The sequence below is a fragment of the Talpa occidentalis genome, unplaced genomic scaffold (genome assembly GCF_014898055.3).
Source record: "Talpa occidentalis isolate TD23 unplaced genomic scaffold, MPIMG_talOcc4v2.1 talOcc4.16, whole genome shotgun sequence".
In the NCBI taxonomy this organism is placed as follows: domain Eukaryota; kingdom Metazoa; phylum Chordata; class Mammalia; order Eulipotyphla; family Talpidae; genus Talpa; species Talpa occidentalis.
This window is the reverse complement of record NW_023601653.1, coordinates 83,143,321-83,170,268: the sequence shown is the minus strand read 5'-3', so window position 1 is coordinate 83,170,268 and position 26,948 is coordinate 83,143,321. Positions and strand designations below refer to the sequence as shown.

Genomic DNA, 26,948 nt, shown 5'->3' with positions numbered 1-26,948 from the left:
TTTATGAGTGTGCTATTCAGGAAAATTTAATATCTATCTTTTGTTGAATTTGCAAGCTGAAAAAAATCAATTTATTATAGGAGAGAGTGTGTGTGTGTATTCTCATTTTATTTGGCTGTCACTTACTGCTCTAAGTGCCCCCGTACAAGAAATTGGGTAGGTAAAGCTGCAAAATAATATTGCAGTTTTTTCGAGGAGTAACTTCTAACACTTTGATGAAAGTGGCTCTTAAAACAATAAGTATCTGAAGCGTGGCTTACGCTGCCTTTGAAGGCCGCCTGACACTTACATCTGGGGCTTGTGCTTGTGAAGCCTGAGCAGATAGAGGCGTGCTTGTTGGAAGATGTGGCTTAGCCAAAAGAGCGAGAGGTGGCTCGAGTGGCAGCGAGAGCTTCAAATATTGTTAAAATCTCCCTGGAATTTCAGAATGATTTATCTTATCGCACAGAAATGTTTGAGTTAGCTGAGTTCAGGCGAAAGTCCGAAAGGTACTTTCTACCGCTGTGGCGTCTTTAATATTCTCCTGGTACAAATCCTCCGGTCGGAACCAGAACGGGGCCACGGTGGGGGTGATAGTCCTTATGGTTTTCACAGCTGTTTTTCTATATTTTCCAGACTAAAACTTGCACATAGCAGTCTGATTTATGAGTCACTTTGGATCAGTGTCTTAAAACAGCTACAGCCTGGCTTTTTGTTTTTCAGCTTTTCCAGATTTCTGCTGAATTAGCAGCTCTGTGGGCCCCAGTGGGATTGATTAAGAAGCTGTGCTGGATTTGCATTGTAAAATTTGACTTGGAAGTCAGATTTCCAAATGCTAAAAGGAAGAAAAATGATAGCTGGAACCAAATGTTGCAGATTAATTGTCTTCATATATATTTACTCGTTTGCTAATATGCAGGGAGGCTTCACTCTATCTGGTAGAGTTTGATTTTCTAGTATTTGGTCAGCTGAACTCTGGGTAAATAGCACCTTCCTGTACACCACCTTCCCCATGCTTTAACCTCAGGACCAGAAAAATTCTCTAGAAAGGTTTCCTAGGGAAGAGGCTTATTACTGGAACTCTAATAACAACGAATCTGCTTTCCCTGTTGAATGCTCTTCTGGGGTTAAGGAAACACTGCCATGTACAACTTGAAGTTGTTTTTAACCAGACTAACCATAAAAAAAAAAAAAAACAATATAAGGAAGATCTGGGAAAATGTGACATCCTTTAATTGGAAAGTAATCATTTCTGAAACATAATTGTATTAAACCTAAATTGAGGTGCATTTAAAAGTTTCATGGCTTTGAGTGTTTTAGCAGTAAAAGTCACTTACGGGTGATTTTTTTCCCCTCCTATATATAATGTGGTTTTAATGGTATACAAAATTCAGGCACGCAAGTGTGTTGCAAAAACTGGAATATTTACGGTTGCCAGCTCCTGCTTCTGGGCCAGACATGAGGGCCCCCAGAATCTATCTGTTTTCTGACATCAGCTTCTCCATTTAAAGGCCTGCTGTTGGGGAGCTCCTCCCCATTACTGGTTGAAAAAAAAGTCAAGCACTCTCTTCTCTCAGGATTGCCTTGTGAAATAATCCTTAAAATGCAGCAAAGAGTGTGGTTTGAGTTTTTCTCATTAAAAAGAAAAGCACCTGTATTAAAAACAAATGCCAGACGCCACCCCCCCTTTTCTTTCAAAACTTAAAACAATAGGGATTCAATGTTCTTCAGCCAGTGGGTCCAAACAAGACTTTCTGTTGGTTCAGGCCACCTCCCAGGTGAAGGACGCTTTTCCTCTGTTGTTTTTTAAGCCCTGTGGGAAATCTGGGACTGTCTGTGGTGCTAAAAGCACACAGGTTTTGTTTGAATCCTAACGTGAGTTGTTGGGTTCCTTGATGAACTCCAGATGGAGTGAGCTGGGCTGGGAGGGAAAGTGTCTGGCTCCAGCATGGTGAGCGTGCACAGCAGTGGTGTAATTGCAGGATTTTTATAGTTTAAAGACTGTGCCAGATTTTTTTTCATGTTCTAACTCTACCAGAACAAATCTACTCATGTCTGTTACTGTCTGGTAGGTCTTTAGGCAAACATGTTTCAAATAAAACCTTTGCAGGTTTTTTTTTGTTTTTTTTTTTTTGAGGTAGACGAGAGAGATCCAGGTTTATTCTCAAAACAAAAATTCCGAGACTGAAAGGATCTCTAATTTCTAATTGTAAACTAATGGACAGGCACTAAGGAATAGCTTGCCTCTCTGGATGTGGTTTCTCTGCCCTTTTGGGGGGGCATACTTTGCAGAGAGCAAAGCGTTCATGCTTCTTCTCCAAGTCTAGTTATCTAAAACATGGGTTGTTTAAAATTCTTCCTTTTTTAAACAGTGAAAGAATGACTTTAGTGAGGGTTGGCTCACCTCCCTTAGAGGGAGGCCTCTAAGCCATACTGTTTGCTGACCTGGTTTTAATAGCTGTTCAGCCATTTCATTTTTATTACACCATTTTGAAGACACATGTTCAGTGCGTTGACGTATCGGGACGATAAACAAATAGTTGCTGGGTTTTGTTTCATATTTTGAATTTAAATGCTGGGATGACTTATGTGTAGACAAGTTTTGGTTGACTTCAGAAAAAGTGACTGATGTCCTATGGAAATTGCTACAGAGACGGACTCTTTGAGTAAGGAAGCCAGTTGATTTTAAAGAAAGCTGATCACAAGTTTCTATACAGCATGCTTGACTTTGTTAGGTAGTTGATGGAGTTTAAATGATACATGATATTACCATATGCTGAGAATTGGGGAATCCAGGAATTCGGGTAAAGAAGTAAAGAGGGTTTCAGGCTATTTTCTGTCCTCAACACACACACACACACACACACACACACACACACACACACACTTTTTAAATAACTTAGTGCCTTAACCCGGAGAAACAAATAGGACTGAAAAGCAATTTCTTAAGGATACTGGCGTTTAATTTTATGATAATAAATAGGTTTCTTCGGAGGTTTTAGTTTCAGCAACCTGCCTAATTAGCCACTTTTCATAACCCATGACTTAATCATATCAAATTGGAAGTGAGAACGAGGAGGGAGAGGCGCGGGTGAAGCAAAACAAGCAGTTCACAAAGGTCTGTTCACTCCGTGCCAAAAAACATCTCCTGAAACATTTGTGGGCTTAAAGCATTTGAATCCACCCGCCTCATAAACTAATTTTGTCCTCAGAGTCTGATTTTTTGAGTTTGGCACTTTGGTTACCATCTAGATTCTGGACAGGGTGGACCGATTATTTCTTGCATTGTCACCAGTGTAGACAGAGATGTTTCTTCCCTCAACCCATCCCGTCTTACACACCCCATGACGCGCTGTAGTGATTTTAGGAAACTACTTACAATTTTATTTTTGTTTTCTCCTAGAGACTTAAGTCACAACAGATTGTCTTTTATCAAGGCAGATGCCATGAGCCATCTTCAAAGTCTTCGCGAAGTGTAAGTCTTAATTATTCTCTATTTGAGGTTTGAACTAAATATACTACCCTGCACACTATTTAAGGAATATTTGGAGTCCATAAATTATTTAAAATGTTGAACTTGGGAGGGATCTTTAATTCTGCAAAGTTTTCACCTATATGAATTACAGATTACCTAATGAGCTTTTCTTTTTTTGTCATTTATAGGAAACTGAACAATAATGAATTAGAGACTATTCCAAACCTGGGGCCAGTCGCAGCAAATATTACACATCTTTCCTTGTAAGTGAACGCTTGCAGGGGACCATGGGGCCATGGGTAGCTTGTGGGTTTAAGATCTTACAAGCAAAATATGAATACTTCTGCTGATGTATAATGGAGAAGATTTTTCTTTGTATTTTGTTGACTTGTTTTCTAGCTCACTCACTCTTAGAATCCTAAGTTTGAAGTATTGTCGTAAGAACACATTTTTTGCTATCATTTCTCAACTGGTCTCCAAGCTCAGAGAAGTTGCCTTCCCCCAAGACGTGTGTTTGATTATATTCCGTAGATTAGGACTTTAACTCCCCTGTTACTCAATGGCTGGCATGGGATCTATGGATTAAAGTATTACACAGTTTAGTGGAGAATTGCTTTGTGAGAAATTGGAGTTGGTCATAAGGCGTTGGGGTATCCACTTTTAAAGGGCCTGTGATGAACATCATGGTTCAGAAACATTAAATCAAACATTAATTCTGTACAATTAAAATTAAACATGTGATTGAAGTTCCATGTCATTGCAAGCTAAACTTTGCAAATATGACTTTTCCATTAAAATTATGTTACATGTTCAGTATCTGTAAGTCAGAAAACATGTTTTATGTTCATGCCTTTGAGATGTTTGGGAATAATGTCTAAGCTCCAACATTTCATGGTAAAACTTAGAATGCTCATAGTTTCTAAAGTTAGTTCACCACCTTCATCTAGGAGAATTAAAAAATACATCTAAGCCACTGAAGTTAAAAGTGTTTCCTCCTTGAAACAACTTGAATTAAAAAAAGCACTATTTTCAGTTGCTTCTGGGAAAGGTGTTAGGAGGGTTGAAATTATATAGTAAATTTCAGGAAAGCTGTTCAATTAATTAAAGTGATCACTACCCAATTGCTTACAGCTGGTGGCTTATAGAGGTTTGTTTTCACTGAGGCCCAGGTCAGCTAAGTCACGGGTGTAGCCTCTGCTCTGCGCTCCTCTGTTTGAATAAGAGCTAAGTGACATTTGATACTGATGTGGTTTTTGCCAAGATCAGAAACAGAAAGGAATGAAAGAAAAAGCAGTTGGTATTTGACAAATAAACACCGAATTTAAAAAACTTTATGCTAGCATTAATACCTGTTTTCTTTGTGACTATTCTGCCGTCTAAATGGAGTACTGGCTTTGGTGTCTTTATTTTAAAGATTTATTTATTTGTGCGTACAAGAGCTGGGGTGTAGGCCAGAGGTGTGGGGGGTGGGTGTAGGGGGGTGAGAGGATTTACCAGAGACAGAGTGGGGAGCAGAACAGGCCAATTGACTGAAATCCACTGCTGAGGGGAGCAGCTGGGAGACAGGAGAGGTCTGCTGCGCCCTGTGGGTCAGCTCCCTGGCCGGGGATCGAACTCGTGCTGCAGTGGCTGCAGATAGTTTGATAGTGCTGAGACTTTAACCCCTGTGCCACCAGGGAGGCCCTTGTTAGCTGTTCTCATTTGACCACCAGGGTCTTTTTAAGTCCCAGAGAACACCCCTTGGCCCTGTCGCCTCTGGCCTGGGGACTGGCAGGTCCTGCTGGCATGTTCTGGAGCCTGGAGGTCATGCGTGCTTGGTGGCCCAGAGGTCTGCGGTGGCGTGGGCACTCTGGGCGGAGCGGGAGGCAGGCCAGTCTTCTCTTTAGCCTGGCACAGCGTGGAGAGCATGAGAACTGGGGAGGGAATGAGAAAACCCGACTAGAAATAATTAACTTCGTGATTTTACACTTAACAACTGAAATAAAATCCGGAAACGGAGAACCCTTCGAAATGTGACCTCTTTTCTGCGTTTTTGTATGTTTCCCTTTAGTGCGTTCTGCATGATCTTTCATGAACCTAAATAATCCTCTTTCTTTCCTCTTAATTTGTTGGCGGATGTCTAACCACGCTGGCTTTATTCACCTTATATAATAAGAGGGCCTGCTTATTACACAGAATCTGAGAAGAGTAATTTACATGACGGGCCTGCTAATTCAATACAGGGTGAGACGCTGTTCCCGTAAATACCTACGCAACATTTTGAATTTACTTCTCCGGCTGTTTTTTCCTATGATTTTTTATTTTCTCCTGTAAACTTTGGTGGCTGTTGCAGCACACCATCACTGAGTCCAAACCGCGGATGATTTGTATCTTGGGGAGGGCAGGATGTTTTCTGTAGACGCACACGGAAATTATCAGAGCTCAAAGTCAGCACTTCGATATATTTCTGAGATTTCAAAAACAAAGAGAGAAAACTGTACAGCCACATGACATGGCTCAGATTAGGACTTCATCGTAGCACTACAGTCGAATCGGATCTCCTGTCTGTCAAACTAGCGATCAGGATGATTTGACTTGTCTTTTCTCTTGCTTTTAAGTATTCGTGGAGGAAAACCTCTTTCTGGGTAATTTGCACAAGTTAAATCATTTCGAAAACTTGTGTTAAAGGAAAGGAAAAGTCGGTTGGAGTCAATGCTGTCTGATATTGCTGCTCTGCATGGTGAGTCCCCTCCCAGCTGGGGGGGCCAGTTGCAGAGAGGACTTCACCTGGCCAGACCTTCTTCCTTCTTAGTTGCAGGAGCCAGGAGCTAATATTGGCTCAGATGGTGCCCCCTGTGCAGAGATGAAGTCACTAGGGATCAGATCTCATCGTGTCAGGGAAGCCTGAGGCAGTGCCAGCTCTTGGGATGGTGGTTGGATGAGCCTGGAACATTCCCATTAACAAAGCTCATTGCTAAGCTTTTTAAGGATCTTTCAAAAATGTGAAAGACCCAGACAGACCTGCTTTCCTCTGGATCCCACACAGAACGAGGTCAAGACTCAATTGGCCTGCACAGGGGAAGACATGGCTTGTGTTGTTTATTTTTCTCTCACAATTGCCTGGCCATGGCAGGATGGTGTTTTCTAGGGGAAGAAAGGAAATAGTCACTGGTGGAAACATCTTGTAGTGAAACTTTTTTTTTAAAAGTTTTATTTATTTATGCATACAAGAGCTGGGGTGCAGGCCAGAGGTGTGGGGAGAGTGAGAGGGTTCACCAGAGACAGTGGGGAGTAGAACAGGCAGATGTACTGAAACCCACTGCTGAGGGGAGCAGTGGGGAGACAGGAGAGGTCTGCTGCGCCATGTGGGTAGCTCTCTGGCCGGGAATTGAACTCATGCTGCAGTGGCTGCGGATAACGCTTCATAGTGCTGCATCTTAACCCCTTGTGCCCCCAGGGAGGCCCGTTGTTGTAAAACTGTTGACCTCACAAGAGTTGACTTTTCAGTTCTGGCTTCCTGTGATGCAGCATGAGCTGCTCAAGTGGCAGGAGTTTTGATGACCAGGCCCTGGATCAGGACAGGTTTGAATCTGTGGCCGACATAACAGTATTGCTGAGCAAAAGATAACTCACTGTTCATTAAATACAACTAACTGGGCCTTGGTGTTGACACTGAAGGTTTCCAGAGTCGTGTACAATGTGCAGCTACTTGTCTGTGTTCTCTGAGTTGAAAAGTTTCAGGTCAGTGAGTGTCAGAGGGGCACCTTGAGTACTCGTTAAACACGGGGATTTCTTGACCCCATCCTTAGAGATTCTGAACGAGTTGGTTTGCTCAGGGATATCTGTTTAAACACAGCTGCCTTGTTGGTTCTGATCACATGTAACATGCATGTTTCTGGAGTTATTGCTAAGCCTCAGCTTATCCTAACCAAGCAAGCCTTTTTTTTTTTTATATTTCTTATCTCACATGTAGAATATTCCTTCTAAGTCCATCATTTTCATCATATCCTTGCACATCATACCATTTTTCCGGAGGTGCCGCCATCCTTCCAGAGAGAAATATTGATCACTTTTTTTTTGAAGCAAGTCAAATTTTTATTGATAAGCGATAAAGTTGTTCTGCATCCCATACTGCTTATTATGGGCAACAAATATCAATTTTATTGGTCATTCCTGCTATTGTATATATTTTAAAATATATTAACATGAATGCTTAAAATTTATCTCTAGTTTTGACGGGACCTCAACAGGTGAGCTCTGCTCATGGGAAGCAATCAAATAGATTTGAAGCAGGGGGCGGTGAGACTTGCTGTTGAAAGCGTCACTCTGGCTGTCGTGTGGAGAAGGGACCGGAGGTGGCAGGAGGTGGCTCATGGGGGCAGATACTGAGGAGACCCTGGTGGGCCGGGGCTGCTGGTCTCCGCTCACGGCGGGAGGGCGTTGATGAAAACCCCCGCTCCAGGCCCAGGGCCTGGAGCCACAGCCTGCTCTCTCCTCTGCTGGGCGTGTGCCCGCGGGCAAGCTTCTGTCCGTCCCCTCACCTGTAAACCGAGGCTATTAGTGTCTCACTCGTAGGGCTGTTTGGTGGATTTGCAGAGAGAAGCAGGGGAAGCCGCCTGTTGTCCGCCGAGGCCCGGTGAGGTGGCCGCGAGCGCAGTGGTGCTGGGCTGCTGAGTCCGTGGAGCCCGTGGCGCAGCTTCTGTTTTCTGTCCTGGGGACACGACCCCGAGCCCCGCACACAAGCTCCGCTCCTCAGGCTGCTTACGAAGCTTGCATTCTAGTGAAGGCTGAGGGAAAATAAGTAACCTTTAAAAGAAAAGAGCTGCCATGTTTAAATGAATGTGAAGGAAGAGAAAGGAGGCCACAGGGCTGGTGGGCTCGGGCGCCGGGCCCGCGTGCGTCAGACAGAGCCGCTTCGTGATGAGTCACCAACTCCTGCTGGGCCGGGTCTCTCTTCCGTCCAGATGCAACTGTGAGCAAAACAGGCAGAAATCCGTGGTCTCGTGAAGCTGACCTCGCGGGAGAAATGCAACAGGTAAAATAAGAGACGCAGGAGAAGCGGTGAGCGCGGGAGGAAAGAAAGCAGAGAGGAAACAGAGGGAGTGAGTGTGTGTGGCAGGTAAAGGGGCTTTGACTTTTTTTTTTAAGATTTGCTTTTATTTATTTATGCATAGAAGAACTTCGGTGCAGGCCAGAGGTGCAGGGGGTGAGAGGATTCACCCCAGACAGAGTGGGGAGCAGAACAGGCGGATCCGCTGAAATCCACTGATGAGGGGAGCAGCGGGGAGACAGGAGAGGTCTGCTGCGGCAGCTTCATTGTGCTGAGACTTAACCCCTTGCACCACCAGGGAGGCCCAGCTTGACAAATTAATTTTTTTTAAGATTATTTATTTATGTGTACAAGAGCTGGGGTACAGGCCAGAGATACGGGGAATGAGAGGATTCACCAGAGACAGAGTGGGGAACAGAACAGGCAGACTGGCTGAAATTCACTGCTGAGGGGAGCAGCGGGGAGGCAGGAAGGTCTGCTGCGCCATGTGGGGAGCTCCCTGGCCGGGGATCGAACTCGTGCTGTAGTGGCTACCGAGAGCCACATTGTGCTGAGACAACCCCTGTGCACTATCAAGCCAGGCCACCAGGGAGGCCCAGCTTCGCTGTCGTAAATGAGGACGCAGGAAGGGGCGCACTGGGAGGTGATGCTTGCATGGGGCCTGGAGGTGAGGGAAGGAGGTGTTGGGTGGGGATTCATCTCCTCAGCCTCTCCGACCCTATCCACGCCCACCTTGCCTTGCTGGTGATGAAATGACTTCCTCCCCGACTGTATCCTGAGTCCTTTGTCACTGACCCTTTGTCCAGCTCTTCACGCAGGAGTATGGTCATAAGCATATGCACAATTAACAGTTTCTGGGCTGGCCACAGGCACTTAGTATAATTCAGTAGACAGCTCCTGAAATTTAATTTATCTATTGAATAAACAGTAAACACAAAACATACATGTGCTTCACTTAACATGCGGCCAGCTCTGCATGTTTGGCAATAATGAAACACATGCAGACGTACCTCTGTACACCCGCGGGAGATAATCACAGAAGGGGTCAAGCAACAGGAGGAGGCATTTCAGTGTGCAGGGATCAGCTGCCACTCTGGCCAGCAAGTGGAGTGGTGCCCTGGGGTGTGTCTGGAATGGAAAGTGGGGGGATGTAAGAGCCCTTTCCCCGTTTGCCTCTGAGTCTGAGCAGCCCCGCCCGCCGAGGCGGCCGCCGTGCAGAGATGCAGGCCTGCGCCCAGCACATCGGCACCTGCTTCTCAAGCTCCAGCTAAAGGTTCAGGATGGGAAACAGCAGCAGCGGCGCAGAATCCAGCTGTTCCAGCTGAGGGAGAAACTTGGCCCTCGAGGCCGGAGAGCGAGACGGGCGGGGGCAGGAGAATGCCCGTAGCTGACGTTTTCGGAGGCCTTCGGGGCTGTCCCCACCTGCCGGCTTGGGGCTGTAAATGAGTCAGCCACGTCGCGCGTCCTGCTCTTTGGGGGTGCAGGAAAGCGTGCGTCGTGCCCTCCATCTGCTTCCGATGCCACTTACATTCCACGAGGGCAGCCCTGGGTGGCCGGGAATATTGGCTGTTTTGTGGCATGATCGGCAGTTACTGGAGAGTCCTGGGGAGGGAGGTGACTTTTCTTTCTCTCCTTCAGTTCTGAAGCTCCCCCGAGTGCCGTGTATTAGGTGTCTGTGGTGAGGCACCTGCCACTTGCCACGTCCCCTCAGCAGCCCACGTGGTCCGGGCACGTAGGAGTTGCTCATTTAACGCAGAGACCTGGGCCGGCGCAGGCACCGGGCTGCTGTCTGGTCTCCCTCCCGCGCAACTGTCTGCCCTCAGGCGGGGTTCGGTAGCTCGCCTTTGTCGACCTGTAGAAACAGCGGGGATGCCTGCGCCTCTCTCTGCCTCCACGGCTCCGGCGCCGGCTCCAATGGCATCAGGCACACGTGAGCGGCCGCAGCCCCGTCACAGCCCCGGGGCCTGCAGGGAGCAAGGGATGGGCCAGGAGGGTTCCCGGGGGACACGGGATCCAGAAGCCTCGTCCCAGCAGCAGTAGATGAGGGAGGAGAAAGGAAGACGTTTGCTCTCTTCAGAAGGCTCAGAAAATCAGTTCTCTCCCAGCCGTGATGGGGACCTCGGGACACCTGTAGCCGAGAGCTTATCTGTGAGGTGGACTGTGAGTTGCAGGTGCCGAGTCACAGCACCTGCTGTGTGCTCAGAGCTGGGATACAAAGACAAGGAGAAGTTGGCATCCGCCCCGAGGGGTTTTCAACAAAGGAAAGACAGACCATGAAGAGATTCTCCAAGTGGGATGGTGTCCCGGATGAAGAGAGGTGGGGGTTCCCCTACAGCGGGGGGCTGTGGTTTCACAGTGTGTGGAGCGTGAGAGGAGGAGAGGGACTGGGGTCCGGTGATCGGGGTCACCGTGGGGGCATTACAGGTTTGCTGTAGGCATTGAGAACGTTTTTTTTAGCAGCAGGATGGCATGACCGCGTTCAGTTGAGCTCATTTCAGCCGAGCAGTTAAGACAGAGCTATGTTTAATGGCAGGAAGAATCTGCTCTCCTTGTTTGCATCCAGTCATTCAACAACGTTCATTTTCCAAATCAAGTACCATAAAGTACTCGGAGAGGGATGGGACTTTGATAACTGATAGCTGTGGCTCCCCGGAGGCGTGCGGCCCACGCAGCCTGCGGGCTGTTGTTTGCTCTGAACCCCACCACATTTCTTTTGCCCAAAAAGGAAAATTGGTCCTGGAGTCACGGTTCTCTAAGCACTGCTGCTCGAGTGATGGCGAGGGAAGGGTAGCAGGAGCGCGTAGAAACCAGGTCCTCAGTATTCTGTTACCTGGATTCTGAGCCTGGCCCTCTCTGAAGTCGAATTTTGTTCCTAAGCAGGCACGTCTCATTACAATGTCAAAGGAGAGACTGAAGAGGCTGCTGCTTGGTTGCATGGCACAGAATTTATTTAACCCGTTCATCAAAATGTTGCAACTTTGAAAAACTGACATTTTAATAGTTGACAGCTCAGAGATAGTGCCACATAGAGGGGTGCAGTCTGCACATTTTCAAGTCATGTTGTAGCCAGTAATGTTACAGCTTTCGTGGTAGAACTCAAACAGGTGTTAGCTTTTTTCTCTTTTAAGCCAAAGCCCGTGTTAGTCAACATGTCGAAGAGGTCACCCACTTGTCATAGTCATTAAGGAAGATGGGATTCTCTTTCACCAAGGTCAAAACTTCGGTTTTTCTAGGGATCAAGGAACTTTGTTCTGATAAAGTGGACGCAAACCCTGTCCCATCTTGACGCAACTCTGGGTATAGATGGTCTTAAGGCAGTTGACGCCCTTCCCTGAGAAATTCATCTCAAAATGTTTGTTCTGCTGGTGTGGGTGAGTGGACTCGGGTCTTCTTCGGCAAAGGGCGTTGCTTCAGAGGCTGGAACCCTCAGACAGGCCAGACGGTGCTATGGTTAATGGAAATAAGCTTGCGAAGCTCGATCTTACAAAATAAACACATAAACATCTTCGCTTGATGAGTTGTGTTCTTTTATTGGATTTTAAAGTGTTTATGTGTGATTTGTACTTAAAGTGAGTTTTCCGTACAAAGAGCTGCGTCTGTGACACTCTCCAAGAAGCTTATCTCCACATTAATCATAAACCCCTCCCCAGAAGACAAGTTTGCTAGGTTTTTCAGTTCCCCCTGGAGGAGGATTGTATTTTAAACATAAATGTGTGACTCTGTCCTGGCTCTTTAAATTGGTGGGGAAATCCCCCGTGTCCTTAGATCAAGAGCAGATTCTTCTGGAGGCACGTTCCCTGCTGGAGACAGGCCTCTTCTCCCATTCACTCAGCGTATCCTTTGGATGTGCCTTTCTTTCTGCCTGTAATGCTCGCCCTCCCCCAACTATTGCTACGCCAGACTGAGGTTTCCTCGCAGACATTTTTTTATAGTTCCTTAATTCACAACGTCTCCTTTACTATCACGTGCACAGCCGTGCTGTTCAGTTGTGTGTTTATGATTCTTTAATGTCCATTTTCCCCATCAGACTGAAGCTTCTTAGAAGCTGAGACCATGCCCACGTTTCCATCCCCGTTGTAACCCGACATTAGCACGGAGCCTGCACATGGTAAACCACACGTGCTCACTGGAGGAGCAGCTGAATCCGTTAGCCCAGCCCACGTCAATAGACAGCTGATCTGTTGGAGAATCGCTGAAGAAACCGTTGACTTAACTTTTCTGTCCCGTCCTCTTTATTCGTACTAAAAAGTATTTTCATGAACAAAACTTGTTTTTTCCAACGTGACAATGTTCTTGGATCTGACAGAATGACCCAAAGGGATAACGTTCTTCAGTGTTCCTTCTAGAACCCCACAGGATTGGCCTCCAGATCCTTGAATTAGATCTTGTAGACTATCTTGCCACAGAGCTCCGTATTACCAGTGTTTTATCCTGATCCTCTACTGCTCTCTCTCTCTTATTCCTTCCATCAGCTTCTAGAATTCTAACCATTTTGATTGCTGCCTTGAAGGGTCAGGTCCAGCTTCTGCCAGAAACTCCACTGTTGAATGAGCAACTTTATGTATTTTGAGAAACATGCATGGAGTAGAAGCAAGACAAGCATCATTTTGTAGAAAAAATAAGATGCTTTTGGAACTTAGTCCTGATTGCCTTGTCATCCTGCACAAGGCGTTGGCCTCGGAATAGAGGCCAGTGATCTGTGGACATGAACAATGTCTAGAGAATCAGGCGCAACTAATTATGTCACTTCTTCTTCTGTTTTGCTTTTACTTCTTCCTCGTCCTGCCCGAGACAAAGGTGAGGAAGATTCAAGACAGTTTGTTACACAACTGGCTATACATACATTTGAAATGTAGATCGTACGACTGAGGAATTTTTAACTTTACCTACATTGCCAGACGTGGCCAGTGGCTATTGTAGTGGACGGTACAACTCCTGCAGATGACCCCTAGAGACCTAGATCCCACACTGGATCTTGCCCAGAATTATATATTTGAGATATAGTCTCATCTAAAACATGGGGACCAGTCCTCTTGACCAGAACACCGGACATTAATGAAGCCTAAGACTCTATTAGCAATTTAAGAGCCATATTGTATTTTTGGGCTCCTGTTGAGTTGTGTCCAGCTGAGATCTTCGTCTGTTGTCAGTTTCGTAAGAATCGCTGTCAGTTAGGTTTTTTAAAATGATTCGTCAAGAAATGAAAACATTGCCTTAGCCCACCTTAATTTCTCCTGCTACTGCTACACCATCATTTTGGTACAGTGGGGACTTTGGGATACTTGTAGTTTTGGGCACTTGTCCTCATAGCTAGTCCACATTCCTACAAACATCGACAGCACAGGGCAACAGGCTCATCCTACAGCAGCCACTAAGCTGCTTCTCTGAAAGGCCTTGCTAATCTGTGAATAAAAGTAAGGCCTGGGGCCTACTCGACTGTAGGGTCATCACAGCACACCTTCCCTGTCTCATTCACAAGGACAAGTGAAATGCCCGATGAAGTGAGGGTGCTTTGTGTTAGTGATGGTCCTAGACCTAGTCCACTGGCCATATCGGAAAATAAAATGGCTTTAATTTAGCCTGATGTGCTCCCACAGCATTAATCCTCTCTGTGATGACAGTTTATTAATTCAAGATTCAGTAGTGATGCCACGTTTTCTGGTCTATGCCCGCATCCCAAGCAAAATTTTTTTTTGCTTACAAAATTGTCTATAAAACTAAATTTTTGTTAAAATATGCAAATCTAGGTTGAGTGATTATCCAGAAAAAAAAAACCATTCGGTTACTCTGTTGAGGCAATGTTCGGTTGCTTATTTTGACTTCTATAGAAAAATTGCTTTTATTCATCTGCTCCTCCCTAAAACCCCCTCAAAATGAAAGCAAAGAAGTACAAGAAGTGTGCATGGACAAGAACAAAGGGAACATAGAGGATACAGCCCAAATGAAAGATGCCATAAAAATTTTGTAAGCAGCCGGACAAATCACCCTGACTTACAGTGAGTGGATCCCAAAAGAAACAAACACCACAAAGCCCCTCCCCCTTTCAGACACACCCCAGCCCCGACACACCCCGGTTCTGAGGTCTGCTGAGGTTGAGAAACTCCGGAGTAGAGCAGTTCAGAACCGTGTCTGGTTCCTCAAACTTACATCCATGAGCAGCTGTAGTAGAATCAATCAATGTCCTCGAATCCTATGGGAAAATCATTTCTAGTCTAAACTCTCTGCACACCCACATTGTCAGTCCTATAAAGACATTTCCAGTATCGCCAGCCACTGTGGCCTGAGTTCGATTCCCAGCCAGGGACCTCTCCTGTCTGCTGCTCCCCACTCTGTCTCTGGTGAATCCTCTCATACCCCACACTACTGGCCTACACCCCAGCTCTTGTGTGCATAAATAAGTAAAAATAAATCTTTAAAAAAGAAGCATTCCAAACATGGGAAGGCAGCGAGCACCTCTCCTCATAGTTTCTTGAAAAAGCTAATGAAGGGTATGTCCCAGGAAAATGAAGGTCTAAGCCAAGGAAGGGGAAGACTGTGCAGCCAGACAGTGGGGGCTCCAGCCCCCAAATACGGCCTTGTTCAGTTAAGAAGCTGCAGTTTTTACATGATGATCGTGTGAAATCTGCAGCAAATCGGGTCATTCGCAAATCTTTTATAATTCAGATCCAGAGTCATGACTCCTTAGGCTGGACCAGGTCATTCTATTCCATTTCCTTCTGCTGACAGCTGAGAAAATCAAGGCTCACGGAGCATAGTAGACCCAGACGTCGAACGCGGAACAGAATCCCAATCTCCTTCAGACCACGCTGGCTTGACTTGCTGCTTCAAAGAACCCCGACTTTTAGCAGGTTGATTAATGTGTGGACTCACAGTTTCACGTTTCCTTCTGCTGGCAGGCAGCTGTGATGGTCGTGCTGTTTTCTTAGATAAATCCTTGCAGGCCAATCTGAAGCCTGGTCTAGACTAGTTTCTGGGCTCACCAAGACTGTTGGTCCCTGCGGGGACTTGAACCCATTCATTAGATTCTGAATTTTGGGGAGCCAAAAAGACAGATTCTCCCCACTCACAAGTAAACCATCAGCCAGTGGGGAGACTGAGACTTGTTGCCTAAGTAACAGTAGTTTTGGGGTGAAAATGTCTGCGAAGGCCTCCGCCTCAAAGGAGAGATGGGGGGCATTTTTCATTTTTTTGAAATCAAGAATAGAGCTCATTTTTATTCTGCATAATTAAGTTGTTTGGGAGTTAAAATAATGGTTCAGCAAGTATCTTTATTAGCATCACTTCATCTTTTAGGACCTGCTCTTATATCTGTTTACATAAAGGACTAAATTGAATTTATGCTCGGGGATCAAAAAGGGTTGTTTTTTAATGATGTGAATGGGGTTTTGACCCATTATTATTTTTTCATTTTTCACAATAGTCAAAAGTAATAATTAGCACATAAATGGGCCTGACCTCTGTATGAAAATAGTGTGGCCATCTTTATCGTACCCGTGACCTAAAAAATAATTATATTTTATGTAAACCTGGCTTGTAACTGAAAGAACTGAGTCTCTGCTCCTCACAGAGTCAGGAGTAGGCCATCATTTGCTGCGGAGTATCATTAGTTCTTAATCAAGGATCTTTCTCCTTGCAAAAGTTTCCTCAGTTGACTTTATTCTTTGATTCCACGGTACCAGAGGACCAGTCTCAACACGCCTCCTGTTAATGAAACTTCTTAATTATCTTTTTAGAAAAAAAGATGAGCAGAGACAGTTTATTTTTATCTGCATGGGAGAGGCTCTTGGCTTGCCAAGTCTCTCTTGAAAGAAGCCTGATATTATGGGGTGTTAGTTATTCCAGCCTAGGTAGCTTTCAGGGAAGCTTTTTTTTTTGGGGGGAAGGGGTTAGTTATCGTTGGAAATATATGACCTTGTGTGTTTGTGAAATTAGTATTTTCTTTAAACAACTTGTAATTCCTTTGTAAATGGTGCTCAGCCGGCTGGTGCTGGAAGGTTATATATAGAAATCAGTATTTCCTCGGGGCCTGGCTGACTGTCCCAGTCAATACAGTTCATTTGCTCAGTCGCTAGTTGCAGGGAATGCCCACGGACTCAGCAATTTGTCAGCTGCTGTTTCTGGATTGGACTTAAGGGGTGTGGTTGGACTAATGCATTCTATGAAAAGAGGGCATTGCAGCGCATAAAAAAGGTTTCAAACTAAATTTCACTGCACACACCCTCCTTGAAAGGAAAATTTCCATACACATACCTTCACTAAAGAGCCAGATTTGCAATTTGCACGTCTTTACACATCAAGCTGCAAAACCCTTAAGCTGCCTGTTATCTTGTGCAATAGGCTGGAGACTGTTGAAACTATCAACAGATATTTCTTATTCATCAAGAAACTGCAGTTTAATTGGTTCAGGAATTCCAGTGTGAAAAAACCTGATATTCCGGTTCTGCACAAAGACTATTCCACTTGGTGACTCTCCTTTCAGACACTGGAAAAGACTAACACTGTCTGCATCCACCTACGGGTGCACGAGGTACTTTCTAGACTCTGTGACCCTCACGCTTTCTGGATGTCACAGTTAAGTCAAAAAGTAGAAGCCGTCAGCATCTTACACATGGTCACGGCCCTGACCTCAGGATCTCACTGGTGACCACAGACACTGCCGGCACTAGGTAGTTCTGGTCAGTAGCCTCTCCCACTTGAGCAGGAGGGGACCGCTGCCTGCACCCCGTCTTTTAGAAGACCTCCCATATCAGCAGCACCCAACACAGCGTAACAGACAGATGGGCGGGCACGGAGGAAGGGCTCGGCTGTGGCCAGAATCTGCCGAGCTCTGTGTCCTGGGCAGCCTGAGGGACAGTGGAGCGTCATCCCTCAGCAGATGCCAGGAGCCCTGTGCTCTCACCCCCCTCGCCATCCCTCTGCGTCGAAGTGGGAGCTTCCTCCTCGGTGTCCCTCCCTGGGCCCGCCTGCACCCACCCAGCCTCCCTGCCCTCTGCAGCCAGAGCAGCCTTCCCAGAATGCGCCCCCAAAGCTGTCACCCCACCATGAGGTCCTCTGACTGCCCTTCCCCAGCTGACGCTGGGATGACGACCACTCGCCTAATTGCTTTTCAGGGCTCCGTCGCCCCCCAGCTACCTCACTCTCGAATTTCGTCTTCCACCCGTGAGCTCTCTGCTCCTGCGATCACGGCTGCTAACCTTGCCTCGCGCTCTCTCACCTGATCAGTTTTTCGAGGACGCACACCCCACCCACCACTTTTTAGGAGACTTTCTTTTCTTCTTCCTTACTCTTTCCTTCTGGAACTTACTGCTGCAGAGACCTCGCCCACCAGGAGGTGAGCTCCCTGAGGTCCAGGGCCATATCCACTTGGCTCCTTGTTAGATCTTGAGCTCACTCAACAAACATCATCAAACAGAAATGGCCTCTTGTGTTTCCTTCTGGGTTGTCAAGGTACTTGGCAAAGCTGTCTGAAAGGTAAAGTTGGCAGCAAAGCAAAACCATTATTGCTGGTCCCGAGAAGCCAGGCTCAGCTGCCAGGGCTCCGTCACCTGTGTCCTGGCGGGAGCCGGAGGAAACGGACTGTCCTGACCAGGCTGAGCCCCGCGTCTGTGTTTGCCCACCACGGACAGGTTACCCTGGAGCTCGGCAGGGGTTTGAGCAGGGAACGCGTCGTACCAGCCACCAGCAGAGGCGACCAGAGCATTCCCGGCCCTGAGGTGGGCACGCGCGGGGCCGGCCTGCCCTGCGGGGCCGACTTCCGAGTCCGACTTCCCCGTCGGGATCTTTGGACAATGCAGCATGGCACTTTCACGTGAACTGTAGACGTGGAAAAAGGTTTTCACGCAGTTTTGTTTGGGTTTGGTGAAAGCATTGCACATTTCCTGCCAGAAATACTAATTAACTGCAAATGCCTTTAAATGTGTTCATGCATCTTGGCATTTGTCCACAGCTGGAGAAAAATTAAAACCGGCGTTGAATGGCATCTTTGTCTTCTAGAAGCGCCTGTTTGCGCCTCCCTCTCTTCTGAACCACGTTTCTTTTGAGGGTTTTAGGTGATTCACCAGATTTTTTCATCTAGTTTTTTAACGTAGTTGTCTCCTGGTTCAAAACCTTCCTTCAGGTCTAAAGCAAGTTTATTGTTGTTTTTTTTTTTTTTTCTTTTCTTTTCAAAGTGCTGCCTCTCAGGTGGTTATTTGCCAGGGGGCTCAAGAGCTAATATGAAACTGGTATTTGGATTTCACTCCGTTCCATGAGGACAGAGTTCACATTTTGTGATACAGGGACTATTCTCCTCGCGGTTGTAAGGGATTTTTGTGCCGGGAAGCGGGCCTGACAAAGACGGCAGTGTGCACGCTCCGTCTATAACTGAGCACTTTCACACTGCAATTTAGGAGGTGTGCAGCGCAGGAAATTGCTGGCTTTGGCTGGAGCGTACTTTAACTGCAAGGAAAATTTTATTCGTCACTCAAGTAATTGGCAGTTTTAATACCTTGTTCATAATTACCTTATAAACAAACGATATATAAACCAAAGATTGTATGGCCTGTTATCTGACTTGTAACCTGATTTCACCCACCTGATGGACACCTGTGGGTCTCCCTCGCTCTCCACACAAAGCCAATTTGGGCCATTTATTGCAAAAATCTACAGCCCAGCGTTTTCTTTCTTGCTGTTAAATGTCAGCGTAGCTAAGCTAGCCCCAGACAGCCCGGGGGGCAGAAACCACATGCAGAGTTGGGTGGGTGGCAGTGGCTGGCGAGGGGGAGGAGGTGTGGGTGGGGCGTTGGGCACTTTGGGGTTGCTCCACCGTTTGTGGGAGGACATCCTGGTAATGCAAACATTTGGGTTATGTGTTTAAGAGAAAATGTTTGCCCCTAAAACTTGGTTTTGCTTACCCCACACACCCTCACCCCAAGGCCCTGTGGCTTGCCTCCTGGACGCTGTCCATCTCCGGGACCTAGAAATTGACTAATTGTCTCACTTGCATTCCCTGGTACCTCACAGCTAGATCAAGGGGCTTCTACACTGGCGAATCCAGATGTGGAAAATGGTCAGAATCAGAGGTCACGGCTGACTTGACTGTAAACAAAGTTTGTGAGGCTTTAGAGTGATCTGAAGGGCTTGATATTTGTGTCTGGTGCACAGAACTGCTAATTTTTTTTAATCTTACTGTTATCACAGTTAAAAATTGGCTCTTAAAATACACATTGTGTGTGCTTGTTGCCTTGTGTAGCTACTTTAAAAACTGAGGTTAGAGGAAATGCAACCTTGGAATGTCTACATGTTGTCCACTGCTGTGGCCACAATTAAAAGAAGATAGAGTCAGACTCTCCGAGGTTTTGGATCAAAACCAATGATTCCCCCATCGTCCTGAACACTCACCTATGGAGAATTTTCACAGTATGTCGAGAAGCTGCGTTTGCTGTTGTTTAAGTAGAAAACATACGACGCGTTTTCTCCCCTGGCTCTTCTCCCTGGTGGCAAGGGCAGCGTCTGGCCTTCTGCCCCAATGGGTGACCAACGCCTGCAAACCTGGGGTGGGGTGGGGTAGGGCAGTGGTGGGGTCTTCTCTGTCTCGGGTGCAGGCCCAGGCTGGGGTATCCCCAGGGCATTCTTAGTGCTGATATTTGGCTCTCAGTGAGCCAAAACACTTCCCACATTGGAGTGAAACCAGAGGTTCCACACTTTCGCAAGGGTGAGAAGCAGCCGGCCTTTTCTGAGGGTGGATGTCCATGGAAGAACCTGATGCCAGAATACTTTTGAAACTGTCGCGTGATCCAAGCCTTCAGGGACCTCTTTGGGACAGTCTGGACTTGCTTGGTGAGGTGGCTCGGGGGTGCCTCCACGTGTTAGGTTGAAAGCTCTGGTTTCCTAATTTTAAAATTATGCTATGCACACCAGGAAATATGATTAAATGATATGATAGATGAAAATGCTTTGTTAAGAGTCAGCATCTAACAGGTGCTCAGTGTTATGACATTGCGTATACGTCTGAGGCAGAGGCTAGAGACAGATCCCTGCAGGGACAGAGCGCACAGTGTGGCAGCAGAGAACCCCCAGTGTAAGTGCAAGGCAGTGTAAGTGCAAGGCAGCCCAGGAGTCCCTGTAAATACCTAAGAGGTACCTAATTCAGGGGCGTTCTGAGATGGCGAGAGGTCTGTGAGTGGTAATGATGCAAAACCACGATGGAAATCCAAATCCAAGGGGCTGTAGAAATACAGTGATTGGCCAGAAGAATATACATGTGAGATCAAGTGTTTTTAAGTTAGAAACCCCAGCATGTGACTGGAACACAGAGCTCTGCTTAGAGGTTGGCTTTGTGCCTTGCGTTGTAAGGACAAGGCCTTTTGTTTTGCAGGTGGATTCTTATTTTCCCAGCCTTCCCACCTTAACATGTTATTTTCTCCACCAAACAGTGGTCTGAAAAGACAACCAATCCGACCTGATATGGCAATTAAGATGACTTGCACATCAATTTAATTCCTGTTTTCTGGCAGGATGTGTATGTCATGCTGAATTTTGGTTGTTTGGGTGACTCTTAAGAGCTTTGTCTTAACACACCTCTTTTTTATTTTGTGGTCTAATACAGGACTCACCAACAGACCTTCCAAAGTGGTGAAATTGTTCTGTACCAATTTGTCCTATTTTATAGCCACCAGCCAGAGCTATTAGAGACTTAATACATGTCAACTGAGATTTAAAAAAATGAATTCTACCATTTAATTTTAATTAAATTTAAAGGGACACCTGTGACTGTCTTATTGGACTTTATGGCCTGGCGTTTGACTGTTAATGTCAACACTTTTAAAATCTGATTACCCCCAGGGATTTTTTTAATGGGCGTGCTCTTATATTTTTATAATATTCAAAACTCTGGGATTTGTCCACTGGTTTGGAAAACGATGGTAATACACTGAATTCTGATATTTCTTAAAGCTACCCTGAGGCATGGCTTTTTAAAAAGTCCCAATCTGATGATTATTTTCAGTTCGTCGGCACCTCGAGTGTGGGTATGCTCGAGAGAACATTAGAATAGATCAGGAATCAAGAATTAGAGCTAGGGAGCTAACATGACAGTGCCTGTGAATGTTAACTTAGTGCTGGTTATTTCACATACCATTTAATAATGTGAATAAGGAAGGACTATTAATAAAATGACATTAAGAAAAACTACTCTTTCATGTAAAATTAAAGGGACCATTGTGTTGCTATCTAACTTTTTAAAGTACTGATTTCAGCAGTTTTCTGTATTTCTGAAGAGCAAGAAAGCTTTCCGATTATTGTACCATTAACTCTTTTGTACGTGCTGTCTTTTAATTCTAGAGCTGGAAACAGGATTGCTGAAATATTACCTGAACATCTGAAACAATTTCAGTCCCTTGAAACTTTGGACCTGAGCAGCAATAATATTTCAGAGCTGAAAACTGCATTTCCGCCTCTACAGCTAAAGTATCTGTAAGTCAGGTTTTCTTTAACAAAAAAGATTTTACCTAGGAGGAAATATCATTTTATAATTTTATTTTACATCGGCTTTAGGGGTAACAGACATGCCTCTCTTACTGCTCATGGATCAAACATGTAACTTTCTTACCGACTTGTCAGTTGCTGTAAGCCTGAATAATCACAGTCTTCATTTTGTTCTTACAATTTTGGATTACAAAAATTAGACCCCTTTGTTAGAAAAAAAAAATATACGGGGTTAAGCATGCTTCTTTTAAAAAAAAGTCAAAATGAAACCACTGCTGTGTTTCATGAATACATAAATCTCCTGAAAATTGAGAAAAAGGTTCTATCAAACTTTTGTAACCTTTGAATATTCTAGCCACACTTTCCTAGTAATGTGTGTGAATCACGGTCCACGGCGGCCCATGAGGTCGTACAAAATAGTTATTTTAAGTGTCTATCGTTACGAGTGATGTTTCGGTGCTCCGAAAATTTTTGGATATGGGAAATGCTTGCTCTTTAACTTCCCAATAAAAACAGAAGGAAAAGCTCATTTGAAAACTCCCAACAGGTATATCAATAGCAACAGGGTCACCTGGATGGAACCTGGGTATTTTGACAATTTGGCCAACACACTCCTGGTCTTGAAGCTGAACAGGAACCGGATCTCAGCCATCCCGCCCAAGATGTTCAAACTGCCCCAGCTGCAGCACCTGTAAGTCCGATGTCCCCTTGGGCACCATTTCGCACCTCCTCTAAAACCTGGCCCCTAAAATCTGCAGGAGGCGTTGGGAAGCAAAGCAGCTGGAGCTGCCTCTCCTCGGGGAGCTGGGCGGGCGGTGGTGTCTCCAAGCCAGCAGCCTCCTCCCTCACCTGGCGCAGGGCCTGCCGGGCAAGGCACCTTGTTGGTGCCCACAGAGCGAGCGAGCACTGTCATCCCTGAATGGTGTGCGCGCCCAGGAGTCATTGTAGCAACTCAGAAATCCGGGGACCCTCGCCTGTGGTTTATGAGAATAGAAGCGACAGCCCCAGGCGGCGCCGATAAGAGTTGGCTGCAAAGGACTGTCTCGTGAAAAATGGTAGCGTGAGCTGGAGCAGGCTGCTAGGAGACGGTGGTTTTCAACCTTCACTGCACATTCCAGACACTTGGGGGGCTTTTCAAAGTCCTGATGCCCAGACCACACCCACACCACTTACATTAGGACCTCGGGGGGTAAGATCCAGGCTTTGGTAATTTTTAAAACGCCATGCGTGATCCCAGTGTGCAACCAAGGCTGCAAACTACTGCCTCAAAGAGAACATCGTAAACATAAAAAGAATCATGCAAGATTCATGCGACCCACGGGCAGCAGGATAAACTCGCAGCGCTGCCCCTGAGCAGACGTCACCTTTTAACGCCCTGGTCTTGGTTCTCATTGCAGATAATGTAGAAACAAAAGTCCGTTTATTTCCCTCTCTGCCGACGGGACGACCGTTTAGATGCGAGAATGCAGTCCAGTTTGAGTGTTTTATTATTCCAAAAATTCATCACACATTTCAGAAGGAAATTCACTGCTAGCTTATAAAATTTGTCCCAATAAAGATGTTTAGAAGCTTAAAACACCCAATATAATTTGACACTGGCTGGCTTGACTGTTTGGTCGTGATGACGTGTTTTATCACTGCCTCCAGACTTTATCACGGGCGCTGATGTTTAACTGTATGTCCCACGCAGTGAACTGAACCGAAATAAGATTAAAAACGTGGACGGGCTCACGTTCCAAGGGCTTGGTGCTCTGAAGTCTCTGAAAATGCAAAGGAACGGAGTGACGAAGCTTATGGATGGCGCTTTTTGGGGACTGAGCAACATGGAAGTCTTGTAAGTGTGGCTTTGCACAGCCCCTGCCCTGGTGGCGTGGCCGTGGGATGCTCAGGGAAGACGCTGAAGCTCTCATTGGAAACCTTACTTTCCACTCATCCTTTGGAATCGTATTTCTAATTTGACGCTTAGCCTTGTCTCAGGTCACGTGACTGAGCGCTTATCAGCACATGGTATTTTTTGCTGACGTCTTTCTAGAAAACTGAAGCTCTAGTAACAGGAGGGGTAGGTGAACGGGGGTAATCGCAGTCTCCTCGGGCGGGACGAGGGAATGACCTTGTGGTCCTACTTTTGATTCCTCTTGTAAATGTAGACAGCTGGACCATAACAACCTCACAGAGATCACCAAGGGCTGGCTGTACGGGTTGCTGATGCTGCAGGAACTTCACCTCAGCCAAAATGCCATCAACAGGATCAGCCCCGATGCCTGGGAGTTCTGCCAGAAACTCAGTGAGCTGTGAGTTGCCTTTTATTCTGCTCAGGTTTGGAGCAGGGATCATGCCAGAGCATGAGCTTCTTACCACTGATCTGTGAAATTTTCATAACAGAGTTTCCAAGGTGACAGCTTTCTTCACACACAACCTAGTCCTATTTTGGTTGTGATCGTCGAAGCCAACTCTGCTCTTTGGGTTCTGTGGCCTGTGGGTAAAAGCAATGAGGGTGACTTTCAAGCAGAGAGAACATTTTTTCCTTAAGGATTAGGTTTAGAGGTAATGTTTATCTGAGTGTTATTAAGAAGGCAGAGCTTTAAAATAAGGATTATCGTGGTTCTCTAGATGAACCTGTTTGGGGGAAAACAAGTCATGCTGCATTGGAAAATAAAAGCTGTTATTTGCTTTTTGTTCCATTTTTCTTTACAGCGACCTCGCTTTCAATCACTTGTCGAGGCTGGATGACTCCAGCTTCCTGGGCCTCAGCCTGCTGGATACGCTGCACATCGGGAATAACAGAGTCAGCTACATTGCTGATTGTGCCTTCCGGGGACTTTCCAGGTTAAAGACTTTGTAAGTTACACATTTTGTTCTCTGTCCACGAACCTAATTGGTTCCTAAATGTGCCCACTTTTCCCCAAGCAGATTTCCTTTGTCGGGAAGGAAATGTGGACAGCCTCAAAAGGAGTGTCTTAATCCTTCCCAGATCAGTTTGATTAAAATAGGTCCATTTCATCCATATGTATTTCTTAGAGGGATTTAAAGAGGACAGTGATCAGCTTGTTTTGGTGATTAGAGTTAACCTTCTCAGGCGCTCCAGGAAGTTGGTAACCGCTCAAGAGGAAAACCATTTTAAATCCACAAATTTTTCTTTATAAAATGCAGATTAAACGTTACTCAGAGCATAAATATATATGTATGTACCAAGAGCAGCAAAAGACAATGCCTGTTTATAATACCAGTTCCCTCCAGACCTGAGCTGTGTCTTACGAGAAAGAAGTGAGTGTTGGGTTCCTCGACCTCGGAGGACTCTCTCCAATGTTCATTTTAATGGTGTGCGATGAGCTTTTGCTTTTTTGCACTGTCAGAAACTTGTGCTCTGTTCGCTATTTGAAGCATTACATAATTGAAAGACAGGCTGTATGCTTTGGCAAAGTCCTGCTGCTGTGGTTGGGAGAGTGGTTTTAAACTTTAATGTATTTTTCAAACTCTTCAGTCTTCCAGAATTTGGTCATCTCGACAGGGGAATTAATAGCACCAGAGTCGACTGTCCTGATTTTAAGCAAAAGTTTAAAAAGTGATTGAGGGAGGGGGATGAGGTGTAAAAGGCGTGTTGGAGAAAGAGTTCGCCGTTGTTTTGTGACAGGCAGAGATGATGTGGGGGTTTGGGAGGAAGTTATAAATCTCATGCCTCCTGGGTGGGGAGCCTCCATTCCTGAGTGTGTCTCGAAAGAAAATGATTGCATTTATTGTAGAGTACCTCATACTGGTTTCAATAATATTTCCTTTCTTAATTAGGGATCTGAAGAACAATGAAATTTCCTGGACTATTGAGGACATGAATGGGGCTTTCTCTGGGCTCGACAAACTCAGGCGGCTGTGAGTATGATCTGCCTTACTCTCGGACCTGACCATTTTGTCTTCATGAAGTCTTCAAGTCAGTTCCCAAATTGACATCTTTTTTTAAAAAAAGATTTATTTATTTACGCACACAAGAGCTGGGGTACAGGCCAGAGGTGTGGGGCTGAGAGGTCTCCCCAGAGACAGAGTGGGGAGCAGAACAGGTGGATCCACTGAAACCCACTGCTGAGGGGAGCAGCACGCAGACAGGACAGGTCTGCTGCGCCATGTGGGTAGCTCCCTGGCCGGGGATGGAACTCGTGCTGCAGTGGCTGCAGACAGCTTCGTAGGTTGCATCTTAATCCTTTGCGCCACCAGGGAGGCCCCAAGTTGACATCTTAAAGAATTTAGAAATAGGAGCTTGGTCTGGTTGCTGCCCCTGATCATTTCCCCAGATGAGTGCATTTATACAAGGTGGTGTTAGTGAGCTTTCCTCCCCTGGGTGTAGTGCTTTCATCAATACGAAGGGTGGCTTTTTAGTAGTATCTAGATAAGGATTTAAAATTTTTTTCGGTCTTAGGCACCTGCCATCAGCACTGGGTAAGAGTTAGAGCACTTACTAAATTCAGTATTTTGAAGCTTCTCAGAATTGCATTCTTCTCATAGGAATTTTTTAAATGAAGGGATCCTGTGTCTACAGATGAAGCTACAGCAGCCTCTTTGCTATCCAGGATAAAAACATGCTAATATTTAGCCATAAAATATCCTTGCAGGTGGCTACATTCTGCGTTTTAAGCGTGTGATTTTCAAATGAAGTTATGTTTAGCCCTAAGTTTCTGTCGTTGATGAAGCTGCCCCCTTGGAGGGAGGAGAGAGAAAATCTCCCCCATTGTATGATGTACTTATTAAAATTAAGATATAATTTACTTGGAACAAAATGTTTACCTCTTCCTAAGAAGACTTTGAGAATCACTGCTTTCATTGAGTCGCAGGAGTAACTCACTGAAGAGCCGCTGGGTCCACCAGATCCCTGGACTCCAGGTTGCCTTCTGGTCCGGACGCGGACGGCAGGGGAGCGCTTTCATGGGCTCTGTTGTGTCATTGAGGAAAATAGGATTATTCACAAAGGATTTAAAACCGTAAGAATTCCACTCCAGTGTGCCTTTTATTAACTGT

At 45.8% G+C, this 26,948-nt stretch overlaps 1 protein-coding gene across 1 annotated transcript in view; it reads left to right on the top strand.

The window, feature by feature from the left end:
- The window catches only part of LRIG3 (leucine rich repeats and immunoglobulin like domains 3), a 54,637-nt gene that overhangs the window by 9,720 nt on the left and 17,969 nt on the right, over positions 1–26,948 (top strand). Inside the window, exons 5-12 of the mRNA XM_037513324.2 lie at positions 3,383–3,454; positions 3,643–3,717; positions 21,804–21,935; positions 22,495–22,638; positions 23,638–23,781; positions 24,095–24,238; positions 24,642–24,785; positions 25,731–25,811. Coding sequence (XP_037369221.1) covers positions 3,383–3,454; positions 3,643–3,717; positions 21,804–21,935; positions 22,495–22,638; positions 23,638–23,781; positions 24,095–24,238; positions 24,642–24,785; positions 25,731–25,811 — 936 coding nt within the window. The remainder of the gene's footprint in view (positions 1–3,382; positions 3,455–3,642; positions 3,718–21,803; positions 21,936–22,494; positions 22,639–23,637; positions 23,782–24,094; positions 24,239–24,641; positions 24,786–25,730; positions 25,812–26,948) is intronic.